The 25,671-nt window shown below is 36.5% G+C and overlaps 1 protein-coding gene across 4 annotated transcripts in view; it reads right to left on the bottom strand.

Annotated features, from left to right (window-relative positions):
- Nucleotides 1-25,671, bottom strand: part of NPAS3 (neuronal PAS domain protein 3) — an 857,631-nt gene that overhangs the window by 716,016 nt on the left and 115,944 nt on the right. For 2 of the 4 annotated variants that reach the window (XM_063090950.1, XM_063090951.1), the window contains exon 2: nt 25,201-25,290. The exons of the other annotated variants lie outside the window; for them this stretch is intronic. In XM_063090950.1, coding sequence (XP_062947020.1) covers nt 25,201-25,290 — 90 coding nt within the window. The remainder of the gene's footprint in view (nt 1-25,200; nt 25,291-25,671) is intronic. 4 annotated transcript variants of the gene reach the window in all.

Below are 25,671 nucleotides of genomic sequence, written 5' to 3'. Positions count from 1 at the left end.
GGAATAAGGTCTTCCCTTATAACCAGGTCTTACATTTTCTATGGTAAATTATCAAGATTTTCTCATAAATGTGATTATTGTGAGGAACACAAGTGAGAATCCAAGCATTTTAAAATTTTCTCTCAGGCTAATGTCCCATTTCTCATTGGGCTTACCTCGATTCTCTTTGGGCAAGTCACTCAACTCTATTCACTGAGTACCGACTGTGTTTATAACACAATTCTCCTTTCCATGGACACTTTAGCAGTTCTTATTTCTCACTGGCATGACCAATCATTGGGGACAATTGATCTTTTAATAAATCTTTAAAGAGAAATCATTGCAAGTTCGGCTGTCCAGGAAAAAGTCCTATAAATCAGCCTTAGGTAACAATGTTAGTTTGCCCTCCAGGGCATTCCATTTTGCTAGCACCAAAATAACCCAAAATACACAAGTGTGCCCCAAGGACTGTCATACCAAGTGATTCAATATAAATTGATTCATGGACACCCAGAGCTGTGAAGAAGTGGTTCCCTTTGGCTGAGACTAGACAGCAAGTGCTAGTGAATGCAGAGGAGGATAGAGAGGCAAGTTGCATCAGTTCAATTAATCCTGGACAGGAGCAGTCCTTGATCCAGTTTAAATTATGGATGCAACAGGGTTAAACCAGGGGATCTAAACATTTGGAGAGATGCTCTTCAGCATGCCGAAGCTGTGCAAATGGGCTACAAGGCTGGGGGGAGGAGGGAGCCTAAAGATGATTCCTTCTCACTTGGCAAAGCATGAAACGTCTCTATTTACACAAAATAACCTCTTTACAGTATGTGGGAATCACTTCTACAGCAATGCAAGGTGGCAAGCTAAAATTAGAGTTGGAACAGCTCTTCCTGTTTAGCAGCAGATTGGCTCACATACACGTTAGTACTTGAGAATAAGCTGGAAAAAAATAGTTGGCCTCTTTTCTTCTCTTTTAATCTGGGTAGCTATTTCAACTCCATAGGTCTACAATGACTGCTTTGTTTTTATTTTCAAAGTTCTGAAGGGAGAGCAGTGATTTCTCATATACCATTTGCAGAGTGTTTTCCAAGGAACACTAGCCCCTTTCGTATAATGCTTTAAGACAATCGAGTTCTATACACAAACGTATCATGGGGAAATGCTACATGTCACAGTTCCCCTCCAGTAATTCCATGATGTGCATCAGCTCTTCAGTAATATACATTACTGGTAACAAATCCTGAAAGCTTTATTTAACCCAGTGTTTACAAAATCATCTAACCCATTTTTCCAATAACACTTATTAACAGCCTATGTAAACACTTTGGGAAATAGTATTCAGACAGTGAAAGCAGGTGAAAAAGAAAAGATAACATTCTTTGTTAAGCAGCTCTTAAGGAAGAACAAGACTACAGTTTCAAAAAAAGAAGCAAGCTTTTAAAGATTGCAACAGCCTCTTGATGGTCTCCCTACTTGCAGTCTCATCTTTCAGATCTTAACAAGCTTTCCTGTGGTGTCATTCATCCCTCATGCAACAACATCCTATGGTGTCCTCCTATCTACGTTAGAATGTAACCAAGAGATGGCCGGTTTTGCCTCAAAGTTTTGTTCATGCGGCTCTCACATCTCAACTGTTTACCCAACACCCCAAAGCCTCCAACGTGAACTTAAGTCTCATTTTCCTCTAGAGACTTTCTCCAACTTTCACTGATTTCATCCTTCTCTGAACTTATTATTCTTATTAGTGGTAACACTCACTGCCGCACTTAATTGCATACTTACTTCCCTATCTGCTACTACTTATTTCTCAACTATTTTATATATTTAGGTCTTCCTTTATTCATCTAAAAAAGTCATCATATTGAACTACACACCCAGTTCAAAAATGTTGATCCTATACTTTGTCACCCCAGCAACATTATACATAACTTTCTGATGGATGAGAAACATATTTTTAAGTATTTATAAACTTTATTGCTCAACAGTGCTATGCACATAGGAAGAATTCAGTGCCTGAATATCTGAAAGGAAAAAAAATGTATTTTTCAATGATTCAATATAGGGAAACTTAAATTTTATATATATATATATATATCTATATATGTAGATACACACACACATATATACATGAGGTATACATATATGTGTGAGAGAGAGAGTTCTACTATAGAAGGAGGAAAAGATGGTAAAAGGGGAGCATTTTCTGTATAACTATTTCTTCCATCAATAAAGAATGGTACTGAAAATAACACCACTATAGGTGCAGAAGAAAGCAATCTAAAGAGTCTCTGAGTACTGTGTGTTTGAATGTGCATGCATAATTACTAGTACAGGCAAACTGGAGTTTGAGACTCATAGAGAAGGCAGACATTACCAGTAAAATTGCAGTTATGCACTCACATTTGAGAATGTAATTCCAGGAGTCTCATATAATTCACTGGAAATACTGGTTAAGTGATTCCCAATTTCTTTCTGATATTAAATCTAATTAACTCTGTAAGATAAATCCTTATTCTAAAATAATTTAATTTTCCAAAATTTAACTGGTTTAAGAAACATAAAAAAAATGTGACACTGCACATTTGTGTCAACAAGAAACTCTGTCTCCCTATTTTTATGTGAATTCTAGCAGGAAAAAAGTAACACTGAGCAGTAATAGTTTACTCTCTGAGAATTTCTTCTACCCCATCTTAAATATAATTTGACTTATATTACATCAATTGTGTTACCCTAAGATTATTTCATTTAAAGAGAAAAATTCTCTGATAATCTAACTATTCTGGTATCTCTTTCTTAATCTATACCTGACTTTCCATTGTTTTACGGTTCATACGGTTTGATTTTCTTTTGGTAAGACACTAATGTACACATTACCAAACGATTCAAAATTTATTGATTACTCTAACCATTGCCATAGATGGCAATGCAGGCACCTCTCAGGAGGAATCTTCTCCATATTCTGGAAGCCAATTCAAATGCAGTCTCCAAACTCAGAATGAACAGGAGAATTGGTTCTTCTCTCATCTTATTTCTAAGCCCAGAATCAAAACACTTCCACATTACTAAGGAAAAAGTGCTCAAATTAACTATCATGAGGCTCGTAAAGCAAATATACATCTAATGTATCCCCTGATTAGCCACAGTCCCATCACAAAAGTAACAGAATTACATGTATTTTCAATGAGGATTTGGGCAGTGTGGGGGAAAAAAAAAAAAAAAAAACTTACTGCAATGTTTTGAGCAAAGCAACACTGACTCACTATTTAAGGTACTATTTAAGGTACTAGAAACTGTAATTAAATCAGGTCTTGAAAGTGCTAAGCAGAAGAAAAGTGTTAATTAGTAAATTAGTAAAAATACCATTTTTAGGGTGAAAAAGCTTTCTTTTACACTTTTAAACATTTACAAAAAACAATTTCTTGATAAAGTGCAATTTGGAATTTTTATGGAAGTCTGATTTTATGCTTTCTTAAAAAATTTCACAGCACCTTCCATCCAATGAGCTCCCTGCTCTATAATATACATTTTCCACCCCAAAGTAGAACAATTTAAAATAGAATATAAGGTATTGCAGAAGAAATTTAAATACAGGAAAGAGCTTCCCTGGAGAGAGTGAGCACTGGCAATACAGACAGCTGACAGTGACTAAGACATTTCCAAATGGTCAATCAAGGGTGTCCGCAAAGCCTGCGCCAGCATCTCCTTCAGAACTTTGCTTGTTGTTGCCCTTTCAGCAAGGCCTTTTCTGGCCACCCCATTTAGAATTGTAATCCCCATCCACCATCTCTAGGTCTCTCTAGCCCACTTTCCTGCTTATTGTTACCTGCAGGGCTCTTACCACCTTCTCATGCACTTTATAATTCCATTTGCTTATTGTCTGTTACTCCCACAGGAATGCGAACACAAAGACGCATATATTTGCCTGTTTTATCCACTGTTGTATCCCCAGTGCCTAGAATAGTGCCTGGTACCCCGTAGGTGTTCAACAGTAATTAAATGAATAGCATCAAGTCTCTTTATACCAGACATCCAAAGTCTTGGATATTTTTCTATTTGTGCTTTGCAATAAATATAGAAAAACTTTTGTAGAATAAAGATACCACATACCAAAAATAGTTCTTGCAAAGTTATAGACATTTAAAAGAAATATTCTGTCATATATATTCAGTTGAAAATACTTTTTTGTAAGTAACACATTGCTTTGGATTAATCAGATAAAGATGAAAGTCAAGAATTTTGCCAACAGTGTTTCTTGCTAATATTACTTGGTTATGCCTTTCAGCTCAGTATATTGTACATGAAGGCTATCTTGTTAAAACAACTGTTGAAGGCAAGTCATGTCATATCAGCTACACTCTGTACCCTATGGGAACTAAAATGGTCCAAAGTCTGTGTTAATATAATCTTGCTGCTCTGTTGAGCTAAGGCAAAAACCACAGTTTTTCAGTGACATGTAAGTCTTCACATAAGTACCACATTATTTATATGTCTTCCAGAAATGAGGGAAAGCTGCTATAAGAATTACGCTGAGTCTACTTAGGAAGGTAAATATTGCTAACAAACACCATAAAATAACCTAGGAAATGATTACAATCTCCATTTATCAACTAACGAGAAGTCTATACTCTTCTTTACATAATTGGTAACATGGTATCTATGGGAAAATAAAATCCTCCAGCTCAAAGGCTCTAGGTGGCTTTTCAACAAGAGGCTCTTTACCTTCTGACACAGGATTTCCTATGCAATGTCATAAGCAACTCTACCATTCTCCTGTATTTTTTTTTTGTTGGGATGTAAGACCTTATTTTTGCTTATCAACCTCTGTTCATTACAAATTGTCTGATCACAAAAATATAAAGACCCTTGTTTTTAGGTTATTTTAGAGTACTTAGGGAAAGTAGTGATAGAAAGATTTTTTTAAAAAATTTTTTTACTTAATGGTATTTCAAGTCTGGTGGCAAATAATTATTAAAAAACATTAAAACACATATTATTTACAAAAATTGTGTGATCGTTTCATTGGTTAAGGATTTTAAAGACCAATTCTGATTACTATAGAAACAAACAGACATGTAGAACTATGAATGATTTAAAAACTAAGCTTAATTTTTTTTAATATAACTCAATCTCTGATTCTACCAATTAATAAAATACCAAACTAAAACTTAAAATGTTGGAACTTGAACAAAATACATAGTTTTATGGACTGAAAATTCAGTTTGTTAAATATTTACTAAATTCTCAAGTTATTTATTAGCATTCATTACATCATCGCCTCCCTAAATAAATATTTTAAAGAAGTTAACACATGGTTGTAAGTTCTCCCCCTTTCACCAGTTTAGTGGCCTAATACTTAGCATAAAGGATGCAGTTTGTTAAGTGTTTCTGTTGACTAATAGAAGCTGCTATAAAATGTGCTCTAGTGTCCTGCAGATGACTTGCCAGGTGAACCAAAGACACCATGGCAAGCTCAACTAACAGAATCAAGCATTAGTTATTCTTTGGTGATATCAGCTTCATGAGCCAAGACGAGAAAAAAGACAGCATGTGTAGGACACACCTCAGAAACAAAGGTCATGAAGAACATTAGTGATATATCATAGATATGAAATGAAAAATAAAATATGAATTACCAAAGGAAGTGAAATGATTTAAAATGACATGAGCTAAGATACTTAACACATTGCTAGGAATAGAGTCAACTTCCCTTTCAGGATATTCATGCTCATGTATTTTATAGTCACCTAACATGATGAAAAATGTAGAAGAACCCTATGAAATTCCCAGAAACCCAAATACTTTTCAGAAATCAAACATTAACTGTAACAACAAGTGTAGTAAGTGTGAACCTTACTCACAAAACCTTAACACATTTAAGTCAGAACTCCTACAGAAACTGGGTTAGTGCTAGGAATCTGGTGTCCCAATAATCAAAGTACCCTTATGACTTGAAGGATGAAAACCCACTTCCTATACAACGGAACATCTCTCAAAAGGGGCTTGTATACTGAAGCAGAAAATAAATTGAAGCAGGTAATACAATATAGTACATCAATTACAAGTTCTAATGAAATGATGATTCAAATAAGATTTTTTTCCTTCCTCTTGTATTGTTTGTCTAAGATGGAGGTAGGAATCAAGTTAATAAGAATGTAAATCTTCAACTTCATAGACAACAATTCAGAAAAAATTTATTAAAAACCTCCCCTTAATATGGTGCCTAGCAAAAAAATGAATACTAATCACACAATCTGGTATCTGCCATTAACAAACACATCTACATATTTGTTCTCATGCACTGATCTATCTTTAAGAAATGTTGTGTTATTCCTGCACCTTCACCCACAACTGCATGTGTTATGTATGATTGGCACCTTGATGCACAAGCAGCATTTACTAACAAATACAGAGCTGAAGGACATCTATTTGATGATCACTAGTTTATGTTATATATACTTGTTCTATAAAATTAACATGTATTTGTTTCTTATATAGTAAGATATGAACTGAATGTTGGCAATTGCTTATAATTAATCCATCTATGCAACCATTTTTGGCTGTCTATTCAAGCCCAAGAATGTTCGCTAACTCCTGAGTTCTTCCTGGTGCTCTATCAATACATATAGTTTTTTAAAGTGTTTCCTGATTGAATCTTGTTTTCAGTAGTTCTCAAACTTTCCAATCTGCAAATCACTTTCACAAGTCAGGAGATGACATGATCCCTCTACCCTACCCCATGTTCATATAACAGCCCTTAAATACATTTTAAAATACTCCATGCTTGGGCAGATAAAAAATTCATAAGTCTCCACACTTCATGATGATCATAACAGCCTGTCAGCCAGCCTCTCTTTCATCCACTCCATGCAAACAGAGAGGGGGAAAATGCCACAAATTCCATTATTCTTTGGCTCCAATACTTCATATAAAATGCCAAATCCAAATTCCTCTCTTCAAAGTCCCATCAGCCTCATCCCTTTCTACTCAATCCTGAATGGAAACTCTTTTTTCCATCTTGTTTGTCACATACGAACATGGCTTGTTCATTCCCATCCTTTAAGGGCCAGCATCAAGTTCCATCTGCTCCATGAAGAGTTGCTCAATTCCCCACAGCCGCAATGACTTTGCCCTTCTGGACTTGTACGGAACTGAGAGACTTAGGCCATTCTTAATGCATGTCACATGTCCTGTCTTGTATCAAAAGCACTTATCACACTCCATTTCCTTGTTCTGACTTAATTTCCTTCATAACTAGAGTGCCACCTTTAAATAAATAAATTAATTAATTAATTAATCAATTAAAATAAAAACCAATATATCTGCATACAGTCTGCCCCTTCACCTGAATATAAACTTCATGCTATAGGAACTTTGGATGTCTCATTCACTACTGTATACCTAGAGCCTGAAACAATGCCTGGTATTAGTAGCATCCACTAAATATTTATTAAATCAATAAATTGTTTTATGAAGATACTTCAAAAAGTCCACAGGAAAATGGAATTAAAAGATAATATGAGGGAACACATTCTATTTTATGGAATAACATGTTGCCTGATTCTAGAATCACAAAAAAGTCCAGTGAGATATTTAACTAAAAAAATAAAAAAATGAAAATAATAATAATACAAATCTTTCCATGAACTTTTTGAAGACCCTTTGTATGCCTTATTTCCCCTACCAGCCTGCAACTTCCTTGAGAAATGGGGATACCTATAGTTTTTCACAGAGATAAATATTTCCTTGGTAAATGAATATTTATTCCTGAATGGAGCCAAATAACTTTTTAAACTCCACATTCTCCTTCAATATATTCCATTTACCCCAAATAAAACATTATCAAGTTGTCCAGTGACTAAAATAGAATGTTAAAAGTCTGAAGTGGTGTCATCATCATTTAAATAATACTTGTGTAATTTGTTCTATTTCTTGTTAGGGCATAAACATGATAACAGAAAAAATCTTTGTAAGTAGTGGGAGTTATTAGGATTCCTCCAAAATTAATGTACGTACATATATACACATTTTCTTATAAATAAAATATAAATTAATATATGGGTCACAAATAAGTCTGCACAAAAGAATACTGTGTATTCAGGTTTCTGTCCCAGAGAGACTAGGTGTTGATTTACTACCTGTAATTTCAAGGTAACCAAAGGCCTAAAAGTACTGGCTCTGCTAGACATCAGGCTATGTGAGCACGTTCCCACACAGCCTTGCCAATTCCATCCTGACCCACAGCATCCCCTGCTATTTCAGTTCTAAACAAAGATTTATGTCAAATCATGTTCTAGTTTTGTGGTGTGGCAAAATATCCAATCAGGGTTACAGAGGGACCACCTAACACATGTTCACTTGGAACCTAGTCCAAATTAGATCTTGGGTACCCAAGGGAAGAGTACAGTAGCCCACACTGCTCTTGAAGCAGCATAAACTTTCAGTGAATTTCTATTGTAAAGAAAATTTTACCCTTGTTAAATTACATTTTCAATTTGTTATGTTTTTCATGTTCATATTATAGGTTTATCTAAACTTCAAAATACAATACAATTATTTCTAATACATTGCTTTGTAAATAACACTCATCTAATTGAGGTTATTTTCTAAATGAAACTTTAAATTCTTTCCTTTATGGGGTAGGGAGGGATCCCATCAATTACTCCAGAACATTATAAATAAAGGGCAAGAATATTAATATTTTCCACTGTTCACTTAAAGCAAAATTGAAATTTTTAAAAAGATACCAACACAGAATCTCTTCTTCAGAAATGTAATAGAAATGTGCAATTTACAGCTCTAATTAGCATCACTACATGATATTTTATTTTTTATTTAAATAATTTTCAGAATAAAACTATTATTTTTTTATTTTGGGGCTGTTATGTTGACTAGGTTGTATGGGTTTAACGCTTAAGAGATAAATAAAATTAAGATTTCATCCAACATACTGTATATAGATTTTGTCATTTTGTGGTTTGTGTATGCTAAACAGTAACAATAGCATTAATCCATCTAATTAAGCAAATTTAAAAAGTTACAAATATATACTTAAAATGTCATAAAATGCCTGCTTTCTTATCTGTTGCTCTAGAATATGATAAGAAAGAGATAAATTTGGTTTGCTATTTTTGGTTGCTTTAATAATCTTAATTATTGCAAATATCTTTCTGAATCTTATTTCTATAATTCAACACAAAAGTCTCAACCAAAAGATTTACTCTAAAATGTTTAGTTCATGATAACGTTTTGTAATTGGAATTGAGTCTATCCTAAAAATGCATAAACAATCTAATCATGGTTTATCTGTACCTCTTCAGACCATGTAAGTGTTGATCTAGAAATGTTTGAGAGCAGAAAGCTGTCCTTTTCTATTCAATCCCATCTGTCTTTTTCCAAGTTCCATGCATATCTTTTGATGGATGCTCAAAAATATTAATAATGAAGACAAGAGTATTGTTCCTAATGACAATAAACCATTAATTTATCACGAGGTTCAATGGTTAGATCAGAATCACAAATCAACTACAGACCAACCTTGAGCATAAATGTGTCACAGTGGTAAGTTGTACCTATTAGGTGGTATAGACCAAACCTAGGAAAATGGATAGAGGCTGAAATAACTTCTTTTCAACACATACTAGTAAGACCAAACATTCACTTTCAGTCTGCTATAACTGTTTAAATTCCATATTGGAAAAGGATTTCTGAACCTGGATAAAATAATAAGAGCATCCATATTATTATACACTTCAAAAAGTAATTATAAATATGCTTTAAAATATTTATACCTACATAGCATAAAGTCCCTCTTGAACCTTCTTTGTGTTTTACTATCTTAAACATTTTCCATTTATATTGTGCTAAATAGTCGACCTTTTGCTCACTAGCTAGCTGTAACTAGTCCAGCACTGCAGGAATACAGGCCCATGTACAGAAGAAAGAATGCAACCTCATCTTTCTACCTGGCAGTTTGATGCTCTGACCCTCATGCAATGTGCTACAATCATGAGTGATGGAGCCATTCTGACTGCACGCTACTTTCAAATAATGATGCACAAAGCTAATCAAAAGGGCTTCCCTGTTCAATATTTACCTGTTACTCATTGACAGCTACTGTCTGCATTGCCATCTAGGATGTATAGAATGGGATCAGGAATACTGAGCTCAAACACAAACTGAGTGCCTCACTGAAGTACCAGGCACTTGGTGAAAGCAGAATTAAGCTGCTCTTCAAATCATCTCTGACACTAAAAATGTCTGCATGAGCTCCACAGCCACAACACACTGTTCCTTCCTGGATTTGGAAGTCAAATAAGTTGCTGATAATAAGAGGGATGAAAGGAACGACAACCACATGAAAATTTTTTTTAAATTTTAAAATAGAAGGGAGATATTAGGTAACAAAATATAAACATGGAGAGAAAAATAGTAATTTCCTGTATTGGGGCCCAAAAATAATATTCCCTCCTTGATGTGATCTCCTTGCTTTTATGTACTAGGAAAGTCATATCTATCTTGAAAATTATTTTTCTCATTTTAATACACATTCAACATTTTAAGCTAAAAAATAAGAAAACATTGATCTTTTTATGTGTTAGATATTTAAATACTGTTTGCCAGCCTGTAAATCAAATGTACCCGGAAGGGTTGCTGACTGACCAGCCTCCATGTCCACCTCTAAAGAGAGGCAGGTGGTCATACTGATCATTATGCAATTCTCTATGTTATTTACTAACCATCAACTAGAGAGCAAAGTTTACTATGAGACCTTATTATTCACATTTATTATTCACATGCATCTTGACAGGTTTGAACATGGGTGGTTAAGAAGGAAAGAAAAATCAGTCCAACTGTTAAATCCTCTAATCTTTCCTGACAATAACTTAGTAATGATAAATGCTATATGAGTCCAAGTATTGTTCTAAACAGTTTACTTGCATTAGTCCATTTAATCACCATGGTAAACCCTATGAGATAACATGATCATTTCACAGATTAAAAAAATGGGAAACAGAACTTGGTCAAGATCACCCAGCAAATAAGTAATGGAACTAGGGTTTGAATACATCAGTCTCTCATCAGAGCCTGCACACTTATCCACTACACTGAAGTTCTCCGATTGCGTTTAGCACTTCTCAGATGTAAGACAATCACCAACCTTTAACAAGTACCTTTTTAAAAACCTGTGGAGTGAATAAATACATAAATCTCTCTAAAGAATTTGCAGTCTTATTGAGAAGATGTTATCCATGCACATGCATACACACACTCACACACCGTCTCTTACCATTTAACTTTTATAAGTTTATGTCATGCCTCATCTCCAAGTTTACAAGTTCCTGAAAGGTATTTATTTACATATACATGATTGAGTGCTGCCACACATGTAACACAGAGTAAATGATAAATTAGGATTTAACTTTGGATTCAATATTTAGTTCACTCTCTTTATATTTTTCCCTGTCATCTAATCCATCAGGAAATCCTATTGGCTCTTCCTTCAAAACATACCAGAATACAGATTCTTATCACCACCCCCACTTCTGCACCATTGGTATGAGCCACCTTGGTTACCATAATAGCTTCTGAGCCAGGCCCCTGCTTCCACCCTTGCTCCCCTGAAGCATACACTCAGCTAGCAGCCAGACTGATTCTAAAAGAAGTTAGATCCCATCACACCTTAATTTGAAATCCTCCCAAGGCCCCATTTCAAGTGTAATAAAAACCCAAAGGCCTGCCAGGCCTGCCAGCCTCCTAGGTGCCGGCTTCTGTCTCCTGCTACTGCGTTCCTTGCTAACTCAGACTCCCCCACCTGGCCTTCCTGATGGGCTTAGACCATGTTAACATCTCTTCAGCTTCAGAGCCTTTGCAGCAGTTGTTTGTTCTACCTGGAATACTTTCTCTTGTCTGGTTGCCTAAATCCCTCATTTCCTTAAAGTCTTTGCTCAAATGTCATCTTTTTAATGGGGCCTCACCCATTTGAAACGCAACTGACCCACCTTCACATCAGCACTCCTAATGCCTCTTGACCTCCTATATTTTTTTTCCAAGGCACTGACCACCACCGAACAGACCATATGGTTTCCTTCATTTTTAATGTTTGTTGTTTACTGCCTATTTCTAAAGCCATCTAACTTTGAGAACAAAGATTTTGGTCTTTGTTCACTGATATATCACAAACAATAGTTCCTGGCTATAAATGATACCCAATTAATGTGCAAAATTAAATCAAGAGGAGAGAGAAACAACTGTGGATGAAGCTAGGTTAGAAAGACTTCACAGAGCATTCGGCAAAGGCGAGGAGTCCGCACATGTGCTGTGCCTAACAAGAGTGAGTAGACATGTTTCATGGACAGGAGCAGAGAGCTTGTGCTGGGAAACGTCTGGGGGGAGGGAGAAAGCTGAAAGGCACACTGGACCAAGATTGGTGGGTTTTAAACACTAAGATTATAGACACCATGCAGTGAGAATAAGCAGTCAATGATTTTTGAGCAAGGTAATATGTTAGAAATAATATTTTAAACTGGTAACTATAAAGTAGCCCAGAAAGGAAAATTTTTGCATTCCCTAGCATGGTGCATGCTATATAGTAGGACCCAAGTATTCGTTTCTCTGAATAAGATCCTTAAGATAGGAGATAAGAAGACTAATTAGGAGACTGCAACAATGCAGGCATGAAATAATCGTTTGAATAAGGGAGATGGGAGGAAAAGGGAAATATTTTTAAAAGAAATTATGCTCCCAAATGATATTTAATATGAGAGAGAGAGAGAATGAAAGATGATTCCAAGAGTGAGCCTTAATGACTATATAAATGAAGATAAAGCAAAAGAAGTGTGAGGTAAGAGAGGATCTTTCTGGGAAGATGCTGAGTTCTGTTTTAGAGGAATGGTTGTGCTGTCCTGGAAAGAGCCCTAAACTAGGAGATGAGAAAGGGCTTGATTTGCAGGCCGGCCATGCCATACCACATCTGGCTGAAATTCTTCAAAGCACTTCACCTCTATGACACAAGTGTTTGCTTTTGCTTTGTTTTGTTTCGCTTTTTCCATGTAAAATAGATACAAAACACAATCATTAAGTTGCTTTGAGGATTAATTGGGAATGTCCATGAAAGCACTTGCAAACTTGTAGGTTATTACACATGGAAGTTGATGTAAAGTGGAACACAAGTAGAAATGTCAAGTACATATAAAGAAAATATAAATATATGAAAATATAAAGCTAGAGTTTGGAAAGAGGTAGGGCTTAAGATAAAAAAGTTGAGATTCATTCATTTCTGTGTGATAACTGCAGTGTAAGGACGGATAGAATTTCCAAGGAGGAGACTTAATTGCCCCCATGCTAGAGAGTAGACAGTTTTACAAAGAACTCTGTATGTCCTTTAAATGACTAATGTTCAAATATGACCATATCCTCTGTAGGTATGGCTTTAAGTTCCTCGGGGTCTTATTCTTTTGTGGAAATAGATTTCAACAGAGTACCCCTGAATAGAGGATGGATGTTTTTCTGAGCTAAAGTATCAACCTGCTCCAAGTGGTCATGCCTTCCAGTTGGAAGGTAATGAACTGCTGAGCCAGACAAATCTGATTTGGGCTTCTTTAAATAATTACCAGGTTGTACCTTCTTAGCCATGTGAACTGAGCAACTTGCCTAACCTCTCTGAGCCTCCATTTTCTCAAGTACAAAATCAGAATAATATTACCTACTTCAAATATGGTTGCTCTGGTCAAAAATTATAAAGCTTGAAGCCCACAGAACAACATATTTGGAACAGTTATGTCTCTTCCTCCAGATTTCAGCCTTATCGATTACTACAGCCTATCTCAGCCTCATTCGTATTACCGCATATGGAAAACCAGCCAACACAGAAGTAGGAATGCTGAAACTGAAAAATAACTTCACCATCAAGAGATGAAGTTTCTGTTGTCCCTAGAAGGATCAGCTTAGCCTCACAATGAAAGGCCTTGGCATCAACGAGTGTTTCCTTTCAATGGTAGAATAAATGTATCTGTATTCATTCTCCTGAGTCTATATCTCAGAGCCTCACATTCCGAGGACACTCTGTACTAACATGAAAACATTTGTGTCGTGCACATTTCTTCTGAAAAGACCCAATAAAGGTATTCGTGGTGCAAGTGAACCAACTTGCTACCAGAATCCTGTAAAAATATATTCTACTTAAAATCCTCTGGCCCATAGTTTTAGTTTTCTAGTCTTCTCTTCCCTGAGGCATTTCACAAGAACCATGATAATTTTTAAATTCAGTATTCTTTCCTCTTACCAGCTTCATATAAAATTGTTACTAGCTCTAGACAAGCAGCATTCAGAAAAAAGAACAAACAATCTTGCTAACAGATTAATTTACCGATCATGAATTTTACAAGAGCTCAGGAGTACCCCCTACCCTCCACCCTTATACCCACTGGATGTGTCTCCAGACCTCTCCCTTTAAAAATGTGGTGACATTAACACCACCGCTTTCACTGATATTAATTCAAAACTTAGGACACCTGATGAATTTCGCAGGGGATGAGAATCAGAGTTGCTGCATCTTATATTCCCCTTGCAAGCCATCAGGCAGTCCCTGGAAAGGCATGCTGCTTCCCCTGGAAGTGAGCAAAGATTCCCTGCAACACTGTAAAATGCCTTCTTCTCCAGGAGATCCAGATGGTGCTTAAAGCACACAAGACAGGAGGCTTTGTGCCCAACGGAACCATGCTAACTCAGTTTCACCCCTAAAACACTTTTGTTAGTGGAGTTGGAGAGAGGAAGCAAAGAGAATCATCAAAAAGATTGTATACCTCCTGGTTTCAAGGCTAAGGCATGCAGTTAGCTGTGATTCACTGGGAGCACCTCCAACAGGCAATAGTCAGGAAAATGATGCTGTTGTGAAAGCTTATGTTGGTTGAAATACAAGTTATGATAATTGCTAGTAAGAGAAGTAGGCCTCTCCTCATTGGTAACACACGAGAACAAGCAAAGAATGAGGCCCAGGGATCCTTTATAACTGGGCTGAGGGAGGGGAAAGGAAATTAGGTTTTAAATAAGATGCAGTGATAGTCTATTTAATCACATAAATCTCAAGTACCTAATTCCAAAGAATTCTCAAACTGATATATGAATGACAGAGGCCTCAAGTTTGCCAGTACAAAGTCAAAGAATGCTTTCTTTGCACACTGGTCATTGAACCAAAATCAAAGGACCCAACCCTCTCTGTGCTTTGAGAACTAGATCTAAACATCTCAATGCTGAACACAATAAATAGAATTCTCTTTTCAAGCAACCTAGAGAATGATGCAGCAGACATGGCATGTGGGAGAATGAGTTTGTAAAGCAGCCAGAAAACTCCATCTAATCACTTAACAGTTACTTCTCATATGTGATCTGAAAAAGCCTCATGTTTCTTAAACCCACCATACCCTTCTCACCGTTAGCTTCATCCTATAGCTTGTAAAACTATTTCCACATTTAAATGATGTAATATACTAGCTAAAAATAAATACTGAGATGGTAAGGATTTCTCTGCTGCAAAACTTATTGCTAATGAGTATATCATTAGTTCTTGCTAGAGGAATTTAAATTCAAACAAAAGAATTTAAATTCCTCCTCACAAAAACAAGTGATAAAAATACAGTAAAGTCTATACAAACTACACCAGGAAAAAAATACATGCCAGAAAGAAAATCTCTGCAGAACATGTTTTCAATATGGAAGGTGACCATATAGCTTCCAGCTTCCCCTAAATATGCTATTTGTGTGCAAGTGCTGGGAAAATAGAATGGTTTGGTCAGGGCCCTTGCCTCGGTCCTGTTTAGTGTGGTTTTAGCACATCCACTGTAAGCAAATTGTGTGTGTGTGTGTGTGTGTGTGTGTGTGTGTGTGTGTGTGTGTGTGTGTGTGTGTGTGTGTGTGTGTGTGGAGTTAGTGCACATGTGAGCCAATGTATCTTTTTAGTTTTGTTGGTATTCCTGTGTTCTTGAGAGAGAGAGAAAGAGAGGTAGAGGGAGGGGGCAGGGGGAGGCGGGGGGAGGGGGCAGGGGGGAGAGAGAGAGAGAGAAAGACAGTGAGTTTTGGTGAAACAGGCCGGCAGGCGTTGACCTCAGGCATCTGCCCTGTGCAGCCATACTTTCCAACCTATGGCTCCAAGGACCTTTTTGGCCGGTTACCTAGCTCATAGACCTGCGTGTAAGGAGTCTGGTAACCCAGCCTGGAGTGTTAGGGGTTTGTGACCCAGTCTGTGAATGGGCTTGAGGGGTCTGGGAGCTCCAGACCCAGCCCTAGCTCAACCTTCAGCCCAGTCAGTGTAGGATTACCGGCAAGTAAAAGAGCCGGGACAAATAGTGGGGTTGCCTAGCTTTACAATTGGCGTCACGAACAGGATTAAGAGCTAGACAATTGGCGCTGTGAGGATTCCAGGCCTTACCCATAGCTTAGCAATAGCCAGACAGCAAGTTAGGACACCTGGCCCCAGAAATTCCCCAGCTGAGGCATTTGTAACATGAATTCACAAAAAAATACCTATTATACGTGGATATACATCCATAAAATGCAATATGCATATAAATACATACAATTATATAGAAGACTGCAAAGATAGACAATTATCTAACAGTGGCTATCTATGGCTGATACAAGTGATATTTATGGTTTTTCTTTATGCTTACCTACATTTTCTACATGTTCCACAATGAAAGTGTATTGCATATCTATTTAAATAGAGCTATTCCAAGAGAAGAGGATAAAATGTCACGAAGTAACTAATCTAGGACCTCCCCTATTCATCATCCCAGAGCCATGACATTGGGTCTACTGAAAGGAAATTCCAGGAATACCCCTTCAATGCAAGTTGAAGGCCCACCAAAGCCTGCTCTGTAAGCTCCAATATAGCAAGAATCCAAGGCTATTTACTGAGCAGAGGACAGAAAAACACACAGAAATAAAAGTTATGAGCAGGGTAAAGTTGAAACCATAACCTCATCCCTTGTTGCTAGGACTATTATGGGAGGTATGTTATTTATCTTCTCATTAAAAGAAATAAATCCTGGTGCATGTTTTTTTTTTTCCTATCAAACATACTGCTCACACATTTTTTAATGATACAGATCATAATTTTTATTATAATGGCATTTCCACAATAATTTATCTATTATTCATAAGGAAGATATTTTCTTAAATTTCCTAAAAAGAATAAAATTTTCTAAAGAATGAAATTATTTTAACAGAGATCCTGAATATCCACTGAAATTCACAATTATTTCCTTCAGTGGAATACTGAACTTTGATTGCTATGAAAATGGAACTCCTCTCCACTTGTATTAATAAAACATAGCAATACATACATAGAACATGCAATTTATTGTGTTCCTTTTGGAACTTTAAGTTCTTCACTATCGACGTAGTCATAATAGTTTAGAGGTTGAATGTTTCTTATTTCTATTTTGCAGACAAGAGTCCTGAGCTGAACAGTTGTATCCCAAGTTAGACAAGTAACCAAGTAGTATTCAATTAATGAATACTTCCCATATGCCATGCACTATAAGTGTTTTTATGATTTAGACCTTAGGCTCTGAGTTCAGCCAGCCTGAGGTTCAATTCAGAGGTCAGCAAACTTTTTCTATAAATGGCCAGATTGTAAATATTTGAGGCTTTGTAGGCCATATGGTCTCTGTCACCACTATCCAACTATTTCCTTGTAGCAGGAAAGGAGTCATAAAGAGTACATAAATGAATGGGTAAGGCCATGTTCCAATAAAACTTTATTTACAATAAATGGGCAGGGAGAAGTAGGGGCTAGATTTGGCTAGTGGGCCAGTATTTGGTGATGTTAATCCAAATTCTACCACATCCTACCTTCTTAACTTTGAGTGAGTTCCTTCAGCTATGTAAGCCTCTATCTGTAAAATAGTGGTAATAATCATACCTAGTATACGGGTTTATTATAAGAATTTTTTTAAAAACATGTGGTAAACCACTAGCCCCACACCTGACATCTGCATCTGGTAAAAGATCAGCAATGTTAGTTACCATCATCATACTGATCCTCAAAACAACATATGAGATAGTTATTATTTTTAGCCCCTTTTTAGAGGCAAGAATATAGAAGCTTAAACAGTTAAGTAACTTAGCCACTGTCCCACATATTATAATAGATATTTGTGGAGCTAGGATCAAACCCAGATTAATTTCCAGGAGGTTTAACCACCTCTAGAAATGACTGAATACTACTGCATGGACTTATGGATCTATTAAAACAGGTTGCTCAATCAAAGAATAAAGCATAATTCTTCCACTCTAATGCATAAACTAAGTCCAAAGACTCACTAAAGAGACATTTATAAACTCAACACACAGAACAAGCTGCTTTTAAAGTGAGGAGAATTTATTAAAACCATAGTTTATGAATAACTTTAAGGTTATTGTATTATTTTTAAAGTTTGGGCACAAGTATGTTAGTATCTCTACCTCTGAAACTACCTGTTAGTGATTTTGAACACTGTAGTTCAAAATGCCAACAAAAGGTTCATTGTGGATCTATTCCTCTCACCTTGACCTTCAATTTCTGTTCTCAAATTTCTAGAGTTCTCATACAAACTGCAGGTGTGTCACTAACCAATTATTTTTAAAAATCTAGGTAGTCAGTTCTCTCATAATGAAAATATACACTCTGGTGAAGCCAATTAATATTCTTTCATCCTAAATCATGCTGCCTGTACCTATCCATTTTTACTCTTGGTATTCATTTATCTTGAATTACAAGTGGTCTGTGAGCTAAAATGCAGACACTGAGCACCTCAAGCCAGGGAAGGCAAAGAATTTGTGGACAGATCCTGAACTGGATTTTATACTGGGAGATTCCCCCAAGATACTTATAAGTCAAAAATAACTTCAAATTAACAAACAGCACAATCCCACATCTTCCTTGCAAAGCACACTAAATGATTTGTGAAAGAGAATATGAAGCTGTGGGCCACCCCCACAGCAGGTTTCCCGCTTCTGGTCTAACCTACCTCCAGTGTAATTCTCTAACATGTAGTCTATGTCATATCCTTCTCTTCTCCTGAAAACTCCTCCAGGGGCTGGCAGTCCTCCCTGATCTGATGCCTTTGCTCTCCCTTCCTCTCCAATCTCACCTCTAGTCACCCTTCCCCAGCCCTCCACTCCTGCCTTGTGCCATTTGCAGTTTGCTACCAGAAATGCCTGTCTTTTAGCCTAGAGCACTACCACAGGCAATACGCCCCTAACTCAAGTATCTCCTCCACCATGAAGACCTGGGGACTCAACTGGCCTATTAATAATCACTGCTTCATGGTGCCACTTCCATGGCTCGCATTCCTTTCTCTCTCAAGGCACCTCTCATGCTGAATCCCAATTACTTGTTGATATCTCAGTCTTCTAGTCTTCCAGAGGACAGAGATTTTCTTAGTCACCTCTATTAGTATAGAACAGTTTGTGTAGAACAGCACCTGACCCATGGTTGATGATCAAAATATGTTTGTTAAATGAATAAATTATTTTTAAGCTTGTCTGGAGTAAGCTGTAAATAATATACTTTCATACCGTCTACATTACCAAGATATGCCACTTCAAGTCATTTAAGGCAAAATAATTGGTGTGATGCTAAAATTAACTGGGAGAAACCACAAGAAACCATGCTGAGGTCTGAGAGGCATGATGTGGAAATCAGAATTCATTTGGATATTGAAAGGCTTGAAGCAGTTCTTGTTACAAAGTTCAATGTCTATTTAACATGCAGATTCTATCAGGGTTCTTTATGAAGTTAACTGTATATTTCTAGCTCTTTTCTCAATTCTTTGTTATTTACTGATCCAAACCAACTGGCATAAATTATTCTAATTGGGTGGGGGGCTGTATAATAGCAATCAATCACTCAGGTTAAACCACCAGCAAAGAATTCGCTGCTGCTACTGCAGGAGCCTCCTTGACCTTTCCCTCCCCTTCAGTGTAGGTGACCATCTACCCCCCAGCAGACTGCCTGACAAGGTGCCTGTCTTGTTCTTCTTAATTGGGATAACACGTGAAAGTGGTTAGCACTCTGTCTGGCACAACACAGCTGATAAAAAACTGGTGAGTTCCTTCTTTCTACACTCATTCTCTGCTTCTCTGGACCTTGTTAATTTACTCCCTCTTTTTAGTCTGAATCTTCCCATTTTCAAACCCATGCTTCTTGGCCATGCCAGCTTTAATACTATACTGAGTAGAAGAACACCCACATTCTGGGTATGTGATTTTTGGATATGGGAGAAACTTCACTCCCCTCCAGCCTCAAATTAATTTCTCCAAGCCCTGTCACGATATCTGAAATTATTATATTGGAGAAGATTCACATTTTTCCTTGAATTCATTCACTTGGAGTTGCTTATTAAAAGGCAAATAGTCCTGAGAAAACATTATCAGTTAACAACACCTGATCTGCAAAGAGGGGCACAGACAATACTGCCCCATGGGCATTAGGCTGGGCTTGAAACACTAACCAGGTATCCGGTGGAATGAATTTCACAGAGGAGGGAAAGGGACTTGGGTTGGAGAAGACAGCTCAAAGACAAACCCTACAATTTTGCCAATGGTCTCCTCTGCTTTAGATGACAACTGTCTAAGTCAGTTACAAAAATCTTCTCAACTAGGGTTCCTCAGTCTTGGCTGCACTTGGAGACTAGGAACCCTGGATTAACTCTTTTGTTTAAAATTGGTGCTGCAGTAACTGTTGCAATGGCATAGCCTACGCTCAGTAATGTTAGTAATTGAAGTTCCAGTCTCCTCAGACTTGCTCACTCTTTTCCAAATATGGTGAAATGATCGTTCTTGAACACAGTTTTAAGAACACCTGACTCTTCCTCAAATCCCTCTATGGTCGTGTCCAGCTATAGGGCTGAATTGTGAAAAACAGATGCTATAAAGGCCTTGCTCAGTTGACTTTCTGCTACCTAATTAAATTTCCTCACTATCAAATATTCTTAACACAGATGATTTTCTACAAATGTATTACTACAATTTCATGTACATGAATGTTTCCTTTCCTCTGACTCACCTGATATTTTCTTTAAAAATTAAGTTCAAAGTTATAGTTATTATAAAGGGAGTTGTCTTTTCTTTTTAGACACTATACTGCTTTTACTTTTATATTTGAAAATAGAAAAAAGTAAGTTTGACAATTGTTGTAATTTGGAAAGAACTTTGGTATCTCCCTATCAAATAAACTTCTTCAGAAATGAGTTTGCTAAAATACAGATATATTATTGTGAAACATAATAGGCAGTTGAAAAGGGAAGAGGGGTCTGGGACCTAAAAATTTTAGTGCTTAGCAAAATGACTGCTTAACATAAAACAGAATTTGTAAAATATTTATGACTAGTGTTTTTAAAAATATGAATATTTCTATTCTTTTCCCCAAAAAACTTAATATAATCAATAATAATTTGAAGTTTTAAACTGTGAAAGTATCATAAGCATTTAATGTAATAAGTTAGGGGAACTATTTCCATTATTTTAAAATAATTATAGACTTTTTGAAAATAAATCCAGTTTTCTATTCCTGTTTGCTTTAAATTTTTAATATTAAAACAATTACCTAGTCATTTTAAAAATTCCTCAAAAATCGAAGTGCAACATATAAAACAATGTTTTTAAATGTAAGATGATTAACAATAATTATAAAACCATAGAATTATAGTTGGAAGGAATATGAGCAATGATATGCTGGTAAATGTTTAACAACCAGATGCGGGTGCGAGGGCACCTGATTTGCAGCAATTTCCAATTTTCAGGGTGCAAAAATACTTTCCCCAATTTCAAGTTACTAACATGAGGTCACAGATCACAGAGTGAAAAAACATGCATACAACTGGCTCTCACCATCCAAGCTGGCTCCAGCACATAAATAAATGAGAGATGAGACAGTGTAGCCTCTTCATTCCTGAACCCTTTCCATTGAACTGACCAGTTCTTTCTTTATAATCCATCGTAATAATGACATATGGCTTACACATTATATTTATATAGTTACCACAACTCGGTATTACAGGAGCTTTCACTCTTTTCTGCATGTTAAACACAGAAAAAAAAAAAACCCATCTTACTTCATGACCTACCCACTGTATGCATGTATGTGCAGTTGTATGTACACATACACTAACCGATAAAATTAAAACAGAAACCTCACAAAATAAAACACACTCTTCCTAAGTGCAATGCATAGAAATTTTCTATTCTGTTCCATTTCATTTTTAAAATTCTGATCTTGATCCACTAAAATGGATTTATACCCCACCATTGGGGTAGTGATCCAGAGTTTGAAAAACACTGCTGTAATAGACTATAAGCTCACTGAAGATAGGATTATATGTCAGTTGTCTGTATCTATACCTATATCTAGTAGTAATTATTGAGGCCCAAGGAAATAAAGTAACTTGCCCAAAGATGCACCTGCTATCGTTGATAAACTATCCATCCAGGCAAGTGAAAATTCATGCCACGGAATCCTGATATTTATGGCTTGACACTGAAAGCTTGAGGATCTTCCAAGGCAGCCACCCAAGGCCAGAAATCAACAGAAACATTTAAAAAAATAGAACTGACCCCATCAGTGATGAAAGTTTAGCTCTTTACCCACTGTGGCCCTGTGACCCTGTCTGCTTTCCTAGGAAGACTGGATCTGAGTGATCACTGATGGATTTTGGACATGACCGGCCCCATTGTACACACAATGAGCACAAAATAGCCATGGGACTCGTCTTCCACTCCGGCACCAGGCTCCTCCCCGCCTAGCTTTAGGAGAAGCCTCCTGACTTAAACCCCTTTTGCTTCCCCAAGCATGCAGTTCTCCACCCTGATCCACATTAGCATAATGACCAGAGTTTAATGGTATTAGCCAGCCCTTGGCGCACTATATAAGCTCTACCACCCCCACACCTGGTGCTGTCCCCCATTTTCAGGGCAGCCCCAGGCTGTTTCCCACTTTGAGCACAGCCCGGCAGATTCTTTTCTTTTAATAAAGCTTGAACGGTACCTGGCATCTCAGCTCACTTTCTTTCAATCACCATTTCCCTATTGTTGATAACATTCATCTCCCAAGAGTGTTGAAAAGGCACTCATGTTTTTTTACAAAACACCTTTCAATCCTCTAGGGAAGGAGCTATATAAATGCTGATTAATATTAAATATGTAGAATAAACATACTTTCTACATAACATACATTAACACCAGCTTTCTAATAACCAGAAGCCAAAGACTTAGTTGGAGAAAACACTCAGGAAAATAAAATATGAATTGTGCTCGTGCACCACATGCTTTTTTATAGGTACTATTAAATGTACACTATAGTTTCAAGACAATTCAGATAAGCATCTTCACTAAAATACACAACACCATTAATCATCTCAGTGACAGTGCTCCAATTTAACATCTTGGGGATTTCCTCCCCTTCTTCATCATTTATTTGCCAATATTTCCTTGTTATGGATATCCCCCTAGTGACTTTCCCTGGCAGTCACAGCTGTGCTGCCTACTGTGTCTACCTTAACTACAAATAACACCAATTCTTAAGAAAGAAAGCCCTTGAGATGATTCCCATAGTTAGAAGATAAGACTTACTATGAGCCAAAGTCCTGGTGGCCCCATGCAGGCTCTCCACTGACTCCAAATGGACAAACCTCAGCCTTTAAGCAGATAGTAATTTCAGACACAGGAAACTGGCTTAATTACAAATGAAGAACAGCTGACTGTTCATTTCCAGTTGTTTGAACGGTCAACAATCAGCTGCTGCTTTATTATGGTCCTTAAAGGACCCCTCCTTACACACCAAAAGGCTTCTTCAGAGTACCCATGAATTGTTAACAAAGCCACAAAATCACTAACAAATTACAGAAACCTGACCACCAAGAACCACTATAAATGGTTCACAGATAACAAAGAATTGTTTAAAATAATACTCAGAAACAATTTAGCATTATAATTACACCAGTTCTTATGAAAAGAATAACACTAGGCAATGGACTATCAAGAAATAAAGACAGACATGTAGCAAAGAAACACTGAAACAGTCATCAACTAAATCATGCTCAGCAGGGATAGGTATCAGTTCCATCCAGTACCCATTTCATGTCCATTTCAGAGAGCAACCTTCACAGCCACCAGGATGTCCTGATCATTTTAAAAATGGAAACCGTGAAAGAAAAGTCTATATAACCAGTTGGAGAAGTAAATGAAAGTTGAACTCACCAGCTTGATTCAAAAAGGATTTTTAAGGAATAAAAGGGACACCTTTTTTTCAATGACACTCTACTGCAAAAGAAGTTAAGAGTATAAGGACAAAAACACAAAGTATATTTGCAAAGTATACCCAAAAAGACTAATGCCTTCAGTGAAATTATGTTTACACTACTTTACATTTTCTATAGGGGAATTTAATTAATTAAAGATTAATGTTGCTTCAATCAATATTCCATAACTTTTCTGCAAAGCATAAATTTCTATCCTTTTTTGGAAGACTCCAATTTTTTTTTTGAAAAAAGACTTTCATCTTAGCAAAAGCAATACAAGTCAAGCTATGATATATTAAAATGTCATTTCCTCCCCAGAACAGAGTGTTTACTTCAGTGATAGTAACAACACCTCGTTACCAAAAGTGCAGATTCTGCTAAGTAATGGACAAAGCAAACGCAGCAAAGACAGAGGACTCAACTTCAATTTAACTGTCCTGTAAGGTACATAGTAATTAGTTGCAAAGCTCTGAAATCTTAGCTAGCATGTTAAGTCTGCTACATGACAGTATAATTTGACTTCTTAAAGGATTATGCAAATTACAACTCATCATTCCATTACAGGATTGAAAAAAAGTGACAGCTAATTTATACATAACACACCTTTCAAATCCCTAAGATGCGTAGCACCTGTGCAATGTATTTTGCTGAGATTTTCTTGCATATAAGTACTTGTTTATTGCAATATAAAGAAGCTTACCTAAGAGCTTTAGTACTGTCATTAAAAAAACTTTTAGACCACAATTTCAAAAGAATAAACATTTTTTCTTTCTTGATTTCAGAGGCAAATTTTTTTGGTTGTTTTCATTTGGTTTGGTTTGTTTTTTTTTTTTCCCCCCACTAAATTAGATAAAAATAAGGCTTCAATACAAGGATATTTTTGAATAGCTGGCAACCACAAGCACTGATGCACGAGCCAGAAAGAAGACTCACAAAGATTTCAACATACTTCTGGTAGGTAGATTCACAGTAGATTCCGTCATATCTGTAGATTTTCCTACATTCTGATTGGTTGGGCAGAGGATGCTGGGCAGTTATTCTGTAGAGGCATCAAAAACAGATAGACATGACTAGAGGTTCTCTACAGTCAACCGGAATGCAGGATAACAAGTATGTTGAAATTTAATAAATTTTGCTTTTTACGTTTTGAGCTCTACACACAATTGCAAGGTGTACAAACATTTTAGAACATTAATTTCCACTTTTAGAAAACTGCAGTCAGAAAAAAAGCAACTTTTTTCAGTTCTTCATCAGAACAATTTTTTTTTCAATTTCAGAATCATAAAAGTGGAAAAAAAGAGAAAGACATAGGTCTAAAGCTTAACTTACTCTACAATCCCCATGATTATGTTCTACAGAAAATGTTAAAAACAAATGTCATTAGTGGTTTTGTTACAGGATTGTCATTAATTCAATCATG

Source organism: Cynocephalus volans, chromosome 3, assembly GCF_027409185.1.
Source record: "Cynocephalus volans isolate mCynVol1 chromosome 3, mCynVol1.pri, whole genome shotgun sequence".
Classification (NCBI taxonomy): Eukaryota; Metazoa; Chordata; class Mammalia; order Dermoptera; family Cynocephalidae; genus Cynocephalus; species Cynocephalus volans.
The sequence above is the reverse complement of the archived record's forward strand: the minus strand, read 5'-3'. Positions and strand labels throughout refer to the sequence as shown.